General features: G+C 37.3%; 1 protein-coding gene across 3 annotated transcripts in view; it reads right to left on the reverse strand.

The window, feature by feature from the left end:
- LAMA1 (laminin subunit alpha 1) overlaps positions 1 to 19,094 on the reverse strand; it is a 108,618-nt gene that overhangs the window by 31,378 nt on the left and 58,146 nt on the right. For all 3 annotated transcript variants that reach the window (XR_008464753.1, XM_054190708.1, XM_054190709.1), the window contains exons 22-36: positions 18,399 to 18,535; positions 15,535 to 15,771; positions 12,937 to 13,080; positions 12,382 to 12,561; positions 11,587 to 11,772; positions 10,587 to 10,714; positions 9,399 to 9,519; positions 9,136 to 9,273; positions 7,323 to 7,444; positions 6,338 to 6,424; positions 5,888 to 6,081; positions 4,765 to 4,907; positions 1,845 to 1,943; positions 928 to 1,039; positions 600 to 762 (exon numbers count right to left, since the gene is read on the reverse strand). Coding sequence is in view for 2 of the 3 variants with exons in the window: in XM_054190708.1 (XP_054046683.1) it covers positions 600 to 762; positions 928 to 1,039; positions 1,845 to 1,943; positions 4,765 to 4,907; positions 5,888 to 6,081; positions 6,338 to 6,424; positions 7,323 to 7,444; positions 9,136 to 9,273; positions 9,399 to 9,519; positions 10,587 to 10,714; positions 11,587 to 11,772; positions 12,382 to 12,561; positions 12,937 to 13,080; positions 15,535 to 15,771; positions 18,399 to 18,535 (2,191 nt within the window). In the remaining variant the exon portion in view is untranslated. The remainder of the gene's footprint in view (positions 1 to 599; positions 763 to 927; positions 1,040 to 1,844; positions 1,944 to 4,764; positions 4,908 to 5,887; positions 6,082 to 6,337; positions 6,425 to 7,322; positions 7,445 to 9,135; positions 9,274 to 9,398; positions 9,520 to 10,586; positions 10,715 to 11,586; positions 11,773 to 12,381; positions 12,562 to 12,936; positions 13,081 to 15,534; positions 15,772 to 18,398; positions 18,536 to 19,094) is intronic.

Raw genomic sequence — 19,094 nt, forward strand, 5'->3', positions numbered from 1 at the left:
AATAAAAATTTTGCTGACTGTTGGAGCAGTCAATGTTTTTATATTGTCAAGTCTGGCAATATGCACTAATAAATAACGAATATAAACGCCATTTTAAAATAGTCTTAACTGGGGACAAATCAAGACAATGGAATACAATCTTAAACAGTGGCTCAGAATGTTGAAACAAGTGCCTTGGTTTCATTTGCAAATCTATGTGATACATATTCCAGTGACAATAAATCTCCATATCCTTCAGCAGAACTGACATGTCCTGGGCTTGACTGAGACAGTTCTATGACGTTTCCTAGCCAAAAGCAACAAGGAGATGTGCATTAGGGCCAGATTTGAATCAAACCAAAACCACTGAGTCTTTTCACTTATTGCAATGGAACTTTGTCCAAAGCAACAGGCTTTGGCTGCATTAGTATCACATGGGATGCCCAAATATCTTCAAATAATGTAACTACAAATTCAGAGTTCATATAGCTCCACCTGGGCTAGTTATCCATCACAATGCCTCTTATTATGGTGTAATGTTTCTCCAGATATCTCTCCAAAAAGCAGTATTGCACAGTATAGACATATGTGAAATGAAGTTTTCAGTAGAACAGGCTTACTTTAGGACACTGGTAGCATTATGATGCTGTTGAACAAAATCTTTCTTGCGCAAGGCATCCAAAAGGGCAGAAATATCATCCTGCAGGCTCTGAGATGTAGCATTTGACAGCGGGAGATCCAGGCCCAGTGTTTCATTCAGTGACATAGCAACTTCAGCAAGTTCTAAGTAGGAGAGCAAACAATTTAGTCACACCATTAAAAAAAGAGCATACAGGAACCCCCTGTGCAAACTGCAGCACTTTCCATGTAAATAGTTCTTTAAGAGTTGCAAAGGAAATACCCTTCTAAATTCTGTAAAGAAGTGGAAATATCTTAAAAGCAGGATACCTTTGATGGTTGTATGTACTGTGTCAATAAATCCAGTCAGTTCTTGACTTTTATTCCTGGTTTCCTGAGTCATTGTGTTAAGCTGACCAGCTTTTTTCAAAAATCTAGATGACTAGAATAAAACCAGAGATCATCTTTGAAAGTTCTCCTAAAATTAATTCATGATTAATTCACAACATTTGTCTATGGTTTTACACTTTTTTTCCCAATATTGAGAATACTTTGCGAGAGGAAACAATGTTTTTTGGTGAGGTAGGCCTAGCTGATTCATAAATCTCTGATGTTTCCATGCTTGCAGATGCCTTAATTAATTGAAAGTTCCCACCTCTGATATCAGTGAATTGTGTTATCAATTATTTTCATAATCAATAAGATTGTAACTACCAAAGCTATTTCTTTAGTAAAGTAAGCAATATAAATGTTGTCTACTTTTCATGTGGATTTTCAACAGATTTACTTCTGCTGAGATCATTTTAAACACAATACTATAGGTATCAAAGACTTTTTGGTGAATACTGAGCTGTGACATAATTGAATAAGCACCAGGCTAATACCAGCATGAAGAAAGTATCCCTTTCTCCAGTTTTAGGGTCTTAAATGATCACAGTACAAAAAACCTCTGAACTTTAACAGCAACCATGTAAATCTCCTGTACAATATCATGAAACACTGTAGTTTGCAGAAGAATTCCACAGACCAATTAACTCTCCTCCTCAGAAAGACTACAGAACAGACTGAAGTCTTTCACTGAACTCTACAGATTTAAAATAATTTCTAAATAGCTCTTGTCATTTATGTACCATAAATGGTACATTTATGAGTGTACCTATGAATCTCAAAGGTACAGTTGAAAATGTACCCTTGAAATCTCAAAAGATTTCTCCAGAAAAGCTACAAATAAAGAAGACCGCACCTACCTCTTCATGCAGCTGATCAATTCCTCCTGATAAACTCAAAAGACTTTCTTTTGCTGTAGCTAATGAGTAAGCTGGATCTTCTCTAGGAACTATAGACCCCTACAAGAAACAAGAAGAAACACCACACTGTAATTTAAGAACTCTGTTGTATGTCCGGAAAAGTTCTGGGAAGAAAATAACTATGCACACTATTTCGGTTGTTTATATGTTTTAAATGACTGATTTGCAAAGCACGTAAGATGATGTAAAATAATTACACACATACAGTTCATGCAACGAAGTCTGTCACTTCTTTAAATAAGAAACCAAGGATCCAGACATGTCGTTCTTTCAACTGAGTAATAAGGAGGAAGCCTAATTTCTGCTTTCCTGAATCTCAATTTCGACACAGTCTGAGCTGCCCAAATAAGCTACTTTGAGAAGTTCCAAGGCCCATCATATTAAATGTCTTCCATCCAGTCCCACAGCTGCTACTGTACTGGCAGCTGGTCTTGTCAAAACAGCTGCATCTAGAGTATATCTGTGAGGATAACCTCGGAGAGCTCTTAGTTCCCATGTCAAAACCCAGTGCATGGCACTCAGGAGTTCAAGATCTTAGCCCTCCAGACGCAGTAAGTTAACACAAGCAGCCCTGCAGATCCTCTCACCAATAAGAGAGAATAATAGGCTGTATTTGGCTCCAAGGTCACCTCAAAACTGTTCTATATGGCAATAAATAGGCCATTGTACCCAAATGTATCACATTTGATACAGTCAAGGCCTGCAACAGAATACCACTTCTCTAAAGATGCAAAGAAACTTAAGGCATGTCTTACAAAGAGAGCAAGTCTGGGAAAGGTTATTTTTAGATTTCAGATATTTCAGAGCCAACCATTGTAAATACCACAGTAAGTATCATTCTGCCTGACTTTTTAAAGCGATACACAGGACTATGCAACAGCTTTGTGTCAAATGGAAATTTCAAAGTCTTTTCCTCAGGATGAGGAAAGAACAAGTGAAAAGAGAAACAGAAGCTGACGCTCTTGAGCCTCCTGGGATAATGCACAGCAAAGTTTCTTTAAAAGCCCAGTTCAAAAACCCAAAATGGGACAGCGAGTATGTCTAGGTATGTCAGGAGGAGTAAACCAAGAGGCTTTAACTAGAAAAACAAAACTGCTGAAGTCCTCAGATGGACTGAATATTCAGAAGCAATGAGGAGCAGGTGGTGCAATTTGATTAACTTTCTCATTATTGGAAGACCTGCACCTAATGCATAGAAAAAGAGGAAATACTAGAGTTCCTGAGTGACCAGCATGAGGCAAAGACACAACAGAGTGCAGGGGATAGCCCCTCAGGGAAGATCTGTAACTCACACAAATAAACTTGGGGATTTTTTAGCTTCTGGCTACCGTTACTTTGGTACAAGGCAAAAGGGATGGTAATCTCTGATTAGCCAGAAGAGGGGAATACCTGTTTCCAAACAGAGAAAAATTACGGGACTACTAACTTACCCTCAAGATAAAGTTGTATAAAGAACATTGTGGCCTTACATAAACAGAACTGACATCATAGTCACAAGCGGTTTTGTATCGCTTTTAGCATCCCACTTTCAGAAGAGTGACAGCTGGCTTTGATTTGATTTTAATATTGAAAAATAAGATTTGACTTTGTTTTATAATTTAAGTGCTAAATAAAAGTTACATATTGAATAATGTTTATAGTCCCAGAAGATGATGCCCCTGAACAAACAGAAAACAATTACAGAAAGCAAGTCAATTGTATCCTTAAAGTATTACAATAATTCAGTATGTTTATGTCTTATGACATAAAGGAAGGGAAGCATAACTGAAGCCTTATAACTAAAATGTTACCAACTAAAACTAAAGGATAAGAGTGTCTCTGATGAAGCACAAACATGTAATTTAATCAAGTTTGCCTTCAAATGTTGTAATTTATTAACATTTCCAAGTACATTGATTGGAATTAAGTCTGCCTTATATCTTAAATAGATGAAATTTTAATTCAAACCCTTAATTTGCCAAATCCAGCAGCAAAAGATGTCTCACATCATTTTGATTTTGTTGTGATATGTAGGAATACAAAGAAGATAGCTTTGTTTATGTCTTAGAGCTTGTCTTGCTTGATTTATGGCTGAGCAGACTCCTATCAATAAACGTGTATATTTTAGTGGTCATGAAGCAGGCAGGATTCTGTTTATCTCTGGCTTTCTGCAGAGACCACATGAACTTAAACCTCAGCAACAGTAAATGACCCTCTAGAACCACAAAATGTGGTATTTCATGCTCTGTTTAAGGGGGAGAGGAGCTGGAAGGAAAGTTTGCCACAAGCAGCACTGAAACATTCTACCTGGCCTTTGTGTCCTGAGATGGAAGACAGAGTAGGGCACACAACCAACAGGAAAGCAAACTGCTGCATCCCAGGCACCCCGGCTAACAGAGACACAGCCTGCCAGACCCCCTCCTCCTGAGGACTCTAGCGAAAACAGCCTTGAGATATATGCCTTGGCAGCTCTTTAGGAAAGGGACCGTAAAGGGAAAAGACCCGGCCTGATGTTTCAATTTCACTGCTGAAAATTATTCCCCTTCCTTTCTGTACGTCTGGGCAGACTTAGGGATGCACATAATACCCGTGAAGCACGTACATATAGCATATTCGATAATCACAGTGCTGATTGAAAAATATATTCATTCATTTATTTAAATGCTAGTACAACAAATGAAAAGAAAGTAATACAGGCAGCTAAATAACTTAAGGTATAGTTCTATACCAAATGTAATGGTCTTAATGTGGTATCACTTACACATACACACATTCAAGCCATGAACTTCAGGCAGGCTTCTGTAAATTACTGGCACACGTGAGTGGCTGCAAGTTTTGCTTCAAAGGTGTGCTAAGTATTTCTACTATTTTTTCATTTTACCTTCAGCTGTTTTGTTGCATTCTCCAACTCTGACAATATCCCATAGGGCACACGGGCAACACCAGTGAGGTTCATTGAAAGTATGGCCTTGTTGAGATTATCCAAACTGTTTAACAAAACTCCTGTGCAGTTGTCATCACAAGCTAAATAAACCATTTTAAGAGGAGGAAGCAATATTAGTATCAAAAAGAAGCCACTAAATACTGAAATTTATTTTGATTTACACAGTACGTGCCTTTACCTTTTGAGTTAAGAGTGATTAGGTATAGTAATTTTAAGTATACAGGTTTGTAATATTGCCCTGCCTTTCTGCCCCAAGAGTGGACCTATTCCAAACATGCTCTCCTTTGGTTAGCACACATTCAAGCCTTATTGATCCTGCTGGCTATTGAGCTGCTTGCTGCATTATAAGCTTATTGAGCCTGTTTAGCTATATTGCCATAAATCCAGGGTGATGCCACTGACATTCACCCAAATGGGTTAGGAAGATGGAAAATTCAAGCCTGTTGTGGTGTAATTCCATTTATTCCTTGGGGTTTTTTTACTTATACAAAGCAAAATCTGAGTCCTAAATCCCAATTCATTGTAAAAGCAGATTACTATACTAGCTGTGGCTTTCTGCTATCCACCTTCTCATAAAGAATTACATGACTAATTATTGGTGGAATATGACTAATTATTGGTGGAGAATGCCTACATTTCTGGATAACTCCAGAAGTATTACTACAGCAACCTCCCATCCAAAGGGTTAATGACATCGGAATTCAGCATTTTCAAAGAAATAAAGGTATGCTACAGACAGCAAAAAAGTATTAAAATTATCTTTCCTTAAACTTGTCTGTAACACTAAATAAGCCATTTTAAGGCTTGTCTGATGTTATGATCTCTACTGTAGTTTCCCCTGTGTTCACAGAATGGTTGAGGTTGGAAGAGATCTCTGGAGATTATCTAGTCCAACCTCCTCTGTTTTACAGAAATATTAAGTGGTTAAAATTTCTTTCCTTTCATGTAAAGAATAGGGCTTGACATCATAAAAACATTTAAGGAATAAATCATGTACACATAAATATCACTGGAACAGACCAAAGCCCATTGGGAAGTCGACAATTTAAAAACCACCTACAAAGACACTCGTCTTCCACAAGAAGATGTCTTGGTTCACACTCCTCACAGAGCTGTCCTGTCACACCTTGTTTACAGAGGCACTGGCCAGTTGCACCATCACAATTAACATGAACAGAGCCACTTGGATTGCACCGACACGGATGGCAGCTGCCACCAGGAAGCTGAGGGTCACCATAATAGCCAAGGGAGCACCTACACAGGGAGGAATGGGACACTGAACATCAGGGGATATTCATCATGAAATTAGATGTCATATTTATCTTTGAGAATCACTGATAGGTTTTTAATTAATGGCTTCTTAACAGTAACTAACAAATCACCCTAAGTCCTTGAGCAGTCATTCATATTTATGAACACTGAATCATCTACTCATCGTACAAATATGGCTCATATTAATCAAACTGTCCTTGGGAGTTGGGGATAAATGGGATCATCATGTGTAACTCACCTTTGACAGTACTGTCCTTCATACCCTGGGAGACAGGCATCACAGTGGTAATCCTGAGCACCTTTCAGGACACAAGTGGGACTAAAACTGGAGGAAGGATAAACAAATACCTGCTAGCACATAAACGGAAGACCATACAAGGACAGAGAACACCTTCAGCCACAGGTTGAATATTGCAAGCAACAGCATCCTCTATTCAATCTGATGCAGTGCTCTAGAATTTGCACTTTAAATTATTTGTTTCATAAAAAGTTTGCTTTCCCAACGTGACTCCATTACTGTATAACATGTTAAAGTACCTTATGGCCTTCTTTTTAAAATATAAGACAAAGAAAAATGGGTGTTGCATGGTATGGCTATGGTATATATCTAACTGAGACTTGCATGAGAACGTCAGAGTTGCTAGACTCTTATTCTGATTCAATTATCCCAAAGCCAACAACAAATATGCTTTTCAAGCTTCTGGAGAAAAAACAGCCTGCACAGCATTTTGATTTTCAAAATATGAAGTTAACTGTTCCACTACCAAACAAACAGATGTGTAAATTTCAAACAAGAGGGTACTTGTTCTTCTCCTAGGACATGAAAAGTTCCTGCATTGACCGGAGGTGGCCTGAATCTTTGTAAATAAAAAAGCATTATTTTTCGAATGACGAGAGAGACCCACATTTGAAATTAAATCATGTCAGAACAACTAACTCCATTATCTATAAAATATTCTATGTGACTGATCTACTCTTATCTTGACTTATCTATCAGTTAATCATTTTATTTTAAAACCTCACAAAGTTGCCACTAGCTGTGAACAACTCGGAATGTAAGCTTCATTTACTAAAATAGGTAGCTTTCAAATATCTAAAAATTTAGGACATGTAATGATAACTAACTCCTGTTGTGATAGCATGGGGGGAGTAGAAGGTGGGGCATACAGCACAAGAAATCCTGAACACTAAAATGTACATTGGATTTAATAAGTTCTGGTTACCTAACAGGGTTGGCTCTGGGACAGGCACAAAGAGAGCAGTCGTTGACAGATCCAATTACTTTCCCATAGTAGCCTGGGGCACAAGCACTGCAGTAATCACCAACTGTATTATCTCTGCAGTTCTGACACACAAAAAGGAATTCAGACAGTTTAAAACAACAACAAACAAGAGGAACTTTATCTTCCCGCCAATTGATAAATGTGTACAGTTTTCAACAATCATCTCTAAATGTCACTACCCATTGGTCAGCATTCTCTGAATTGAGGAACCTTTTATGCAAAAATAAACAGAATGCCAGCATATTTTCTTTTATGTGAATGCCCCCTCAGGCAGGCTGCCCTAATTTATGTTCTAAATTTCCATTAAGGTTTCTGTATTTCTACTTCTATTAATCCAATTCAGGCCAAGGAATCACAGCACAAAGCAAAAAACCCTCAAAAGGAAAAAAAAAAAAAGGGGAAAGAAGAAACTGATGGAAAAAATTAAACAAGATAGCTGGATGAAAAATATAGGTTTCAATGTTTCAGCAAATACCTATGAATGCTATAAACCAAGGACCATCCACAGACACTATATTTAATTTGTCAACAGTACTGATCAACAGACAGTGATATTAATATTAAAACACTAAATCGGTATTATAAAAATAATTTGATTAGTCCCCTAAGTGAATAAAATTCAGTTTCTCCCTTTTTTTAACCATTTTTTTCTTTTTTCCTTTTTTTTTTGATTCATATTCTTGAGAGTGTGTATGTTTTAGAGGTTAGTCGAAGACAGTAAGCAATAGCAATGCAGCCTCCTATTTTACAGGAGCAGAAGTCAGAGGTGAAAACCATCGCTTTTGCTTACACTACTCAGCTGAAAATGTTTCAGTAGTAATCTTAACACGTAGGTGACTTTCCACCCCTGCGACAAGAAGCTGAGAGAGAGAATGACCAGTATTCACTAGTGTGAAAGATCTATATGTTTCGGCCTTGTAGAAATGAGAACCATAGATCTTATTAATGAGTTACATAATTTAGGACAAACCTGAAAGCGAAAGAACGGTTTACAAAAGCCCGAAGGACTAAAGAAACTCATTTAAAAAACTCTCTTCCAGAGAGAATTCAGCTGAATTTGACTTTGAACTAACCAACTCACCACTGGAAAAACAAAGAAAATGTAAAAACCCTTAGGAAAGAATACTGAGCCATACCAGAGAACAGACTTCATGTGCCTTATTTGGTTAGCTAAGAATTTGCTGTCCATGGAGCTGTCAGCACACAAGAGAGAGGCAATGTATTAGTCAGATGTGGCCCCTCTTTGCAACCCTTTGCAATCAAATTAACTTAGCTGAGGCATATCTTTATATTACTTCAGTCTCCAGAGTTAAAAAAGCCTCACTTAAAGCTGCCCAGAGGATTCTCTTCCTGAGAGAAACAGAATTTGACTTTACCCAGTCTGTGGTGTGGTATGGCTTACTGATCCCTTTACTTCTTTTTTGTGTGACTAAGCAGACCTTGGCCAGATCAAGGACAGACGCTCAAAAAGTCTCACAGAAGAACAGATAAACTGAACAGATACATGAGTTATTTTTAAAGTAAAATTAAAACTAAAATAATTAATTATTTGGAAGATGTTAGTTCCTAAAAAGCTTGATAATTTTACTGAACAGACTCTATGGGAAAGATTTTCCATTTTTCAGAGTTGCAGGGGGAATTATACTTTACCCAAATAGTGCAGCCATATACTTTGCCCAGAAACTCCTTCCATAGGTTACTGCCACAGTATGTTCAGGTGAAACCAACAGAAAAATTTATAAATAGTACATACCAAGCACTTTCCAGTTTCAGGATCACAGGTTTCGCTGTGGTTGTTGCACTGACAGGGCACACAAGGTGCTATCAGAGCGTGAGGCTCTTTGACACTGAGTTCTGTATGCCTTCCCCTGTAGTATCCTGGAGCACAGCTCTATTTGTAAGGGGAGTAAAGTAAAAAATATATAATCCAGTTACAAACAATTCTAAAAGACGTTTAAGTAACTTTTTTTATTATCTCACTATTAGACACACAAAAAGTATTCAAGGATTCTATACCTGACAGGACAATCCAGCATAACCAGTAGGACATCTACATTGCTCTACAAGATGAGCTCTAGCTCTGCCTAGATGCATTTCTTCAAACTTCACTGCAATTTCCATTGAGATATTTGCAATTCTACAAAATATATGCAGAAGAGAGTGTGAATATCTAGAGAAATAGCACCAAAACTGAGATCCAAACACTTCTATGCTTCAAGGTCAGGGCTACATGCATAATCTCCCATGATTCCCTTTTCCTCATGCAAATATCTCAATAAAATCTGAAGATTCTTTACGTATTTATGGAATTTTAGAACCTAAACCAAACAAATCAGAAGTACTTCAAAGTAATATAGGTTGAACCCATTGGTCTGCAATGGTTGACAAACCTACGATACAAGAGTATGTATTTCTGCCTCAGAAAACACTAGACAGAAATACATCTGGTTTGTCCCACAAATTTTTGGACAGAGCTAACAAACATATAGGTGACGGACTGCAAATCAAAAATAGTCCACATCTGGAAGTGGAATCACACCTCTTCACATCTGTGAAGATGTACAGATATTGGGTTTTCACTGGATGCATTTCTGGGGTTTTTTTATTAGTTTCCGAGCTGACAGATGCAATGACTATATCCCATCTCCTCCTTCTCATTAGTAACCTAGTTCTGTTCAAAATGGCAGTAAAAAGCTACCATTCTGAGGTGGGAATATTTTACTACCACTCCCATAAAGAAGTGGTTTATTATCACTGCACATAAGGCTACAGGAGAGATCTAGATTGGTACAAACCTGAGAACTTAGGGAGCTATGTTTCAACTGAAAAAAAAAAACAAACAAAATTTTCAATACCTATAAAAATAAAATGGGAAAGAAATAATTTAGAAATCATCTAACTGTATCACCCATCCTGCAGAACACTGCATCAGCTTGTAAGGCTCTGTGCTTCTTTATGAGCTTTCCTATCAAAGTAAGCAGCAGAGACATTTAGTATTTCACAGAAAAAAAATTAAAAATGGATTCCACTGCCATTATAGGTCATAAATGTTTCCTTATCAGAAGAGCAAAAGTCATAAATAGGAAATTGGAAATTTCTCTAATTTGAGTTAAATCTTTATTATATAGCTCAGCTGGGACTATTTCTAGGTTAAATTACAGTAAATGCAATATAATAAGTAAATGCAATCAGAGATTGCTTTACCTGCTTTGCTGTAATCCTTGGCCATAAGCTGCCTTGATAAGGATGTATTCAACATTGCTTAGCACAGACATGAAGTCAGAACGTAAGACAGGCTCATCAGATACAGAGTTAAAATACTTCCAAGAATCCTAGGGAAACATAACATGTATTATTAAAACCATGAGTGTTGAAGCTCACTTCAAGTTAGTGTTCTCTTTCTCCTTATGTGTTCTTTTTGAAATGCAGTCAGAGTGTCTATGTCTAAACCCTAGGTCCCAGAAAATCCAAAATCATGGTCCGCATTAGAACAAGACATGGGTTTATATCATTTCTCCTCTCCTTCCCTTCCCTGCACTCAACTTCCCTGAGCAGTTTCTACAGGAAAGCAGTCAAGGCCTGCATGGCACAGCTTCTTCTGGCTAGATCTGGAGAACCCAGACAGCCAAAAGACCTGGACTTCACAGCACTCATTTTATGCGAAGTTAGAAACAGCTGCTGTAACTGTATCCCACCTCCTGTCAAGAAGAGAGACTAGACCTCACCTCAGCCTCAGTCAGCAGGGAGTGCCAGAGACCAAAGGAGATCTTCGCTATCTTCTCTGAAATTGTCCAGTGGGCACTCCTGCAACTTACTGCTCCTGCTAGGCTAAGATTCATGCCCCATGTGATGCTCCTGGGCTGTGAACGTAACATACGGGCTACAAAATTATGAGACTGACTGAGAATGACAATACCTGGCTGCCTGTCATTTACCACTGAATTCTGAGTCTGTGTTTGAAAAGCTTGCCACAGCCACATCTTCAGCACTTCCAAAAGTGAAAACAATATCAAAATGTTATGTGCTGCTACAGCACAATATTCCCAGCCATTTTTCCCTAAAATAGATGCATTTTAATCCAAGTGTTCTCAGTCTATTTGAAATCAGATACGCATTTTTCGAAGTGTTTTATTAAATACATAGAACTTTTCTGTAAATGCTCATAGAAGAAAAGAAAGATTTCCACACCAATGTTTGGGCTTACCTCCTTCATTTCTACTTCCTTGTCAGTTCTTACTCCATTTTCTGGCGAAGGGATGTCTACATAGATGACCAACTTGCTGGTGTGACCTCCTTTCATTAGAATCTGTGGCTCAAAATTTGAGGTTCCAAAGCCATCCAAAGCATAAAAAGCAACAGTATATCTCAGCTTCCCCCCATAGGCCATGAGCTGTTTCGATAAAAAATTATTACTTTTATTTATTCCAAGGTTAGAGCTAAAATATTTTATCATCATCAGAAGACTTGAAAACTGTCAGTTCTTTGAAGAATTGGCAATAAAACATGAAAATTGACTTAAACTCAGCAGGTTTTACACCAAGGTTAAATGCGTATTTCTAAAAAGCAGTCTCGGTTTCTTCTCTTAGGCCCTTTCAAGGTGTGCACTCAACTTTCATTTAATTCCTAAGCAGCAGAGATTCCATGATCTACATACTGAATCTAACGTCAAGGCTGAAAAGTCTTTCAGGTTTCTAAAATAAAATTGAATACATCACTCTCTCCCACCCCACACAATCTCTGAAGAGTAACATGTTAATTAAATATGGGTGTTAACAATTCACAGGGTCAAGAAAAATCTCATTAGGAAAAGATAATGTAAACATATTGTTTGTGCTTGCTATAAATAAGTTAAGCCACTGAGTGTTTATAATATTATGACCTATAAGAACAGAACTAACGCAGAAAAATATTATCAAAGTGACTACTATACAATAAAGGAGAGACTATTAGACAATAAAGCAATTATCTACAAGGCATTCTAATTATTTAATGATCTTACCTGGTCTCCCTGAAACTGCTCTGGTAACCTCCAGTAAAATGTTTCTGTATTTAAGTATTTTCTGACTATGGCAGCATCCAGTAAAACATCAGGAAATTGTGAAAATACTCCTTCCACTGTTCCAGTTAGGTTACTTTGAGCTACTACATGCAGAATGTACTGATCTGGAGTTAAGGTTATCTGCAACACAAAGAGCAAAAGATTCATTGAACAAAAATATCTCAGTGTAATATGGTATTAACAGTTTTAGCTGCTTTAGTATAGTCAATAGTCCATCTTAGAGTAATAAATGCCCAATCAAAAAAAATTGGGAAATATATTTTATATTTATATTTTTAAAAAAGCAACAAGTGAAACACAAGGTTTCATAAATAAGACTATGACCACCTACCATTTGCTTTCTATTTTGTTCTGCCATATGCCACTGCGACCGTAAGCTACCGAATTACATTCCGCCTGATTCATTAAATGTATGCAGCCTTACGCACACCAGTGTGGCGCCTAACCTGAGGATAACACCAAACTCTGTCTGTATATTTATGTCACTCTACTTACAGGAATTCTCACATGATCTTCTAGTTCAGAACAAAATGTGGACATCCCAAAACAGAAGCACGGAGTACAACCTAGTGCATTGTTAGCAGACAGAGCAAAAGTTCCAGGTTTACATTCACTGCATTGTAGACCAAATACATTTTCCTGGAGGAAATAAAAGAAACACAACAGCACACTCATATTACTTTGCTAGCTGAATGAAAGACGGTTCTTTTTGGAAGAAAAACTAGTTGCTATGTAAACTACATAATAGGAAGTTAATTATTGTATCTATTCTGTTTTCCTATGCAGTATATTAGTCATTATTTACCACTGCCTTTTTTTCTTTTTAAATACACAAAACATGCAAGCTAAACTCATGTATTTGATTTTCTAGAGAAAATTCGCAGCTATACATTTCCATTCAAGACAGAAAAATCTTTCCCCCTGCCCCCACCCCCACCCCCCCCCCCGCCCAAGTCTGGAAAATGGGCTCTCCAAGACAAAGAAACTGCTCAGTACGAATAGGAATCAGCGGACCTATTCCCAAGCATCTGTTTTTGCACTCAATTCCCAGCTGGTAAACCCCACTTGAAGAAACACCCAAAACTACAGTCAGTGCCCACTGGCACCTTTAACCAGAAGACTGGAGAGAGACCTACGAAGGCATACATTTCTTGCCTTGAAGTAAATTCTTTTCTATCAATCTTTCAAGAACAGACTCTCACCTTTTCAGAAAAATCTGTCCTACTAAATCTCTACATTTAATGTTTCCTTTTTTTATATAACAATGTCAATTCAGACTTCACTATTACTATTAGCAATATACGTGAGTTATTCATTAGCACTGACTTTGGTTATAGCATAGAAAACAAATTTGAACTTGCAACATTTTAAAAAATCCTGAAATTCTCCATCTTTTATTTGTTAGTTTCATCCTATCATTATCATTTGGGTAGTCAAACAAGCAGGCTGTATCATCTGAATCTGTGTGCTGTTCCCAAACCTAATAAAACCACGTGTGTATAAGCAGGAAAAACTTCTCTGTATTTCATTTCTTCCATTTGTGTAACGAGGATAAGAATATAATAGCTTATTCACTTGACTTTTCTAACATTTAATTAGTTTTTTAAAATACTTTCACATCTAGGATGGAAGAAGCTGTAGAAGTGCTGTCTGTCTCTACACAGAGAATGAAATAATTCATTGACAAAACAGTATGTAGGGAATTTATGCTTTTAAGTTAAGAAAAAAACAACCTTCTTATCAGGGATTGTGTGCTCAAAAACTTCAAGATTAGGTCATTTAATGTGACCTGCACTCAGAAGTGCACTCTTGCAGCAAAGTATTTCTAGACTCTATGAAGGAATTGTTTTCCCTCACTTGAGGCAGTAACATTTTCTTTGTATTGCCCATTGCATCAGAATACTTTTATCTGTTACAGCTGGTTCTTCTCCAATGTTCTACATGTACTGAAAAAAACCCCACAATTTTAAATACCAACTAAGGAATAACGCATATGAGTTACGAACTATTATTATTGGAACTATTCGCAAGGCAAAATGCAACTGTAGAAAAAAGCAAGTGGGATAAATAAAACACGTAAAAATCATACCATAAAAAATAGTTCATATGGCACTGCTCTTGGTATCAAAGGCATTTACATCATACAGAAAAACACAGTGACCCTGAAGTCACTAGCACCATTCTCGTATATTTAATAAAATTTACAAAAATTTTGTCCCAGAACTCACAGCCAGCGCTTTACCCTATTCAAAAGGAGGCAGATAGAAATGTAGGAGCAAAAGAAAAAGCAAGACAAATGCATCCTCATTCATTTCTACCTTACAACACTAATCCACGAAAAAGAGGACTCTGAACGTACAAGAACGACGCGGTCACAGAAATTCACTTAATACAGAATAAACACATGGATCTTACATTGAGCAAATGTAATCTATTTGAATTTAGGACTGCAGCAAAACCATAGTCGTGAAATATGCCAAGTCCTGTACAAGACTAGAACGACACCAGCCATTGTTCTATCAATCAGATGTACAGTGGCTGTTTTGCAAACTTAGCAAGTATTCAGCATTACTCAGATAGAAATTACTTTCTTTGATTAGGTATACAATGGGTCTTTCTCCTGACTTCTTAACGCACATCCACATCAAATTCCATGAATTCTGTCTAAAAGTACTGGGCCACAGTAATTTTGTGACCACAAAATGGGAATAAAATTACCTGGCTACGTAAAACAAAACAAAAGGAGGTAGGAGAGACAAACTGTCTAGTATTATCATAGGAATTTCTGAGAACAGAAATAACAGTGCCATGTTGGTAACATTGCTACCTTCTCTGCTTACGATTGTTTTGCATCTGTCCAAAGTGGTAAACCTCATTTGGCAGTTTTTAACACAGCTGATTAATAATAACACCTGTTTAGCTCTGGCACAAAAAATCCTTTAGGGGCAATTTGGGTGTACTCGGAAATGTCTCAAAGAAGGGATACAGATTGCCTTTTGAAGTCCTTTCAGCCCTACACCTTCTGTGACTTCGATGTAATAAATGACCAGAAAAACCCAATGCTGTCCCAAAAGTGTCTGAATACTTCAGTACCTTGCAGGTACAGATGCCAGTTTCTTCTTCACAACCACAAAGTCCTTCAGTGTCATCACACATCTCCGCTTTGGTTCCACTCAAGTCGCAGTCACAGGCAACACAGTCAGGATAGTCCCTGTAGCCTAATGCACACCTGGAACAATCTAGTCCTCCAAATTCAACCTTGCACTGGCATTGACCCGTCAACACGTCACACTGGAGATTGGCTGAACCAGTGTCGCTACAGTTGCAAGCCTTAGATGAAAAGAAGAAATGTTCATAAATAGCAGATCTTTAAAAACAATTTTGTTACAACAGAAACACCACAGTAAATTTAGAGTGTCCCTTAAAACTCAATGTTTGTCAACAACTACCATACAATAATAAAAGGGAAGAACTTCCACATAGAAATGGGGTTGTTTGGTTAGTATTTGAACAAAGAACTGCATTTCCAGTAAACAGTGGATGGCAAAAAGTAACAAGCTCTGTTGATTCCCAGATCTGGGTTGGGAATCAAGGGAGTTGAAGGAACCTGTTCTAGAAAAAAAAATAAACCCAAAAAACTTTATTCAAAATAGTATGCATTGAGTGCAGCAAGTAAATTAAAATGTTAAATGTTACATAAAAGTCAGAGGAAAGAAACCCCTAAGTACAATAATTTTATAAGTATGATAGAAAGAAAAATCTTAATACTGACATTCTTTTAAGATGTCGAGAAGCATTAATAGGGCCTACAACTTGCTCGAGCTTCATTTACTATCTGATGAGTAATTAAGAATCTCTTTGCATTCAAAGGTGGGAAGCTCAGCATGCACTGCAGCTCAGTACTAAAGGAATACTGTTCCCTGTCAGAGCCCATCCTTCTTTATGCGATCAGTAATATGAACCTGTTATTACAAATATGCAAACTGGATGTACTTAATTTGTTTTTCTTTTTTGAAGCAGATCTAATCTTCAGTCTTAATTTCATCTCTATGGCTACTTAACAGGTCCAATTTTGCTCTGTAGTTATTTCTAACAGTGCAGGCAAAAAGTACATTCATCACCTGACTGTGAGCATTTTCCCTGAGTCTTCTTTCCTTATGATCCCTCTTTGAGATGAAAAGCCTTACTTTGTAAAGCTCTACACAAAGACCCACATCACTATGTATCCTTTAGCGTTCTTCTCAACCTGGCTGCTGACCATTAGTACTCTTTGTATTACGTAGTTTTTACTCTAGCAGCAAGCACTAGGTACTACACTGCCTAGTCTAATACACTTTATGAGCAAGCAAGTTGACAACTTTGACACACAGATATCATTAAAGGTCTACGTCTCTGAACATCAAACCCTATTTTAAGAATCATAATAGAAATAATTTACATGTACTTCAATGTCTATCTATATGTGACAAAGATAAATAAGAACTTCTAAGGTCTGATTAACTGTGCTGTAGCACACTTGAAAAGGGTTGTAAGCAAAACATGACTCTGCTCCATCACTGCACCCAGAAATGGATGCTGAATACCAAGAAAACTGCAAGAAACCGAGAGAGATGAAGTATCCCACTATTGCAGTCTGTGTTGCAAAAGCAGACCAGCTGGGTTTCTGATAGCATCTCCCCCATTTCATCCCTGTAGAGAGCACGCAAGAGCCTTTCCAGGGTTTGCCAGTAGACATTGCACCATATCTCAACCTGCCACAGCTGACTCTTCAGCAGAGGGGAGCCTCTGTTGGGACCATTACCTGCAGATCACAATATTGTTGGTTGCATCAAGAAAGTAACTAAAATACATTAGCATAATTCATGTTAATTACTGTGATGCTGTAACCAAAAGGAATGCTAAAAAACTTAGCAAAAGTGAGCAGTTACATATTTAATTAAAACTTGATCATTGGCAATTGCTGTGGAATCACCCTATGAAAGGAACACTTCAAGGGAAATGCCCAGGGACCAGCACGGTGTATTTGCAGAACATTAGGTAAGAATGACAGTAGCTGGTAGCTGACAAAGCTGTGGTTTAAAGAGCGGCTGCCAAGTAAGTTGCTATAAATCACTAAGATGGTAAACTCTGAAGAGATATTATAGGACTATTTTATCATCCTTACTCTAAGAAATTAAAGACAGGAAAAAGAAAACAATTTGTCTGATACTTGTACTTGTCAAGTACTTACTGCGTATAATGACAGATCTTGTCAAGTTGATTATATTTGTGGCTTCTCCATTGAAATTACCCATCACATTCATGTAATTCTGAGGCTTTTTAAAATCTCAATATTTATAAAATAAAGATTGGCCCAATGCCACATCTGTCAGGAATTTACTGCATGAACCTAATTGCGCAAATGGTTGCTACTCCTTGGATCTGCAGGGACTTTGGCATTTTACTGCTTATTCATAAATATTAAGCTGAGATAATGGCAGTTACCATTTTTCCATTCACGAAATAGTAACTACCTTATACCATTTTAATTTTAAATATTCAGACAAAAAGCATGCAGTGACTTTCAAGATAAGCTAGATTTTGTTCTTGAAACCATAATATCATCGTTCCTTGATTAACACAGAAACTATGTTCCTTGCTGCCAATTGTTGCTATGAATCTGTTCTAGTATCACTATTTAAGCAACTAAAAGTTAGAATACACACTTCAAAATTTTACTAGGATCCATGCAGAATGGGCACTCTGATCAGGTTTTTCAAAGACAGCTTTCTTAGAAGGTTCCTCAATAAAGACTTTACAGTCTGATTTTTTATTTTTATTTTTTAATGTAAGCATGTTGCAGTAACACTTTGAGATAGATAATAAAGATTGAGGTTCTGAAAACAGAGTCCAATTCTGACATTAGCATAAGGCAAATTGCTTTTAACAGCCATGGCTTTTCAGTTAGCCTATCATACCTTGCACCCAAGTTTAGGAGAGAGCCCCCAGTGATTTTCCTCACAGAGTTCACATTTCGGTCCACGAGTGTGAGGGGGACAAATGCATTGGCCAGAATCAGCATTACAGTTGTTCTGAGTATGGGCGCAGTCACAGGCTGCAAGAGAAATAGGACTGAATGATTAGCTTTATCCTTGCTTTAGCTACAGAGAAGCAATTCCAAAACCACTGATAGTCTTACTTTTCTTAATTATACAGTACAGTTTATCCATTCCACCAGGAACTCCTTGCCATCCCTAATCACTGAGAAACAAATTATGACCACAGTGACATTTCATCTTTCCATTGAAAGCCCATTATTGCTTCTTGACATAGCCTGCTTGGTGGTTTAAAAAGCAGTGCTGCATTTCCATGGGGGAATCAACAAAGCCAAATAAAATTATTGTGGAGAAGAATAAATTTGCAGGAAAAGAAATCCTATTACAGAGGATACAAAACTCATCAGGAGATATGATACTGTTCTCAAGCAGGTGAAAGGATTAATCTCAGGAATTAGTACTTTTCAAAAATTGCTTAGTGAATAATAGGGATGGATAACTATTTTTATAATAACTGACTGCTGTAAGAAGCACTTGCCTATTTAAGATATGCAATACTATTCTTGCTAAAAAGCAGAAGTTTAGAAAAGTGGGTTTATTAACTGTTTTAATAATATT

This window comes from Rissa tridactyla, chromosome 2, assembly GCF_028500815.1.
Source record: "Rissa tridactyla isolate bRisTri1 chromosome 2, bRisTri1.patW.cur.20221130, whole genome shotgun sequence".
Classification (NCBI taxonomy): domain Eukaryota; kingdom Metazoa; phylum Chordata; class Aves; order Charadriiformes; family Laridae; genus Rissa; species Rissa tridactyla.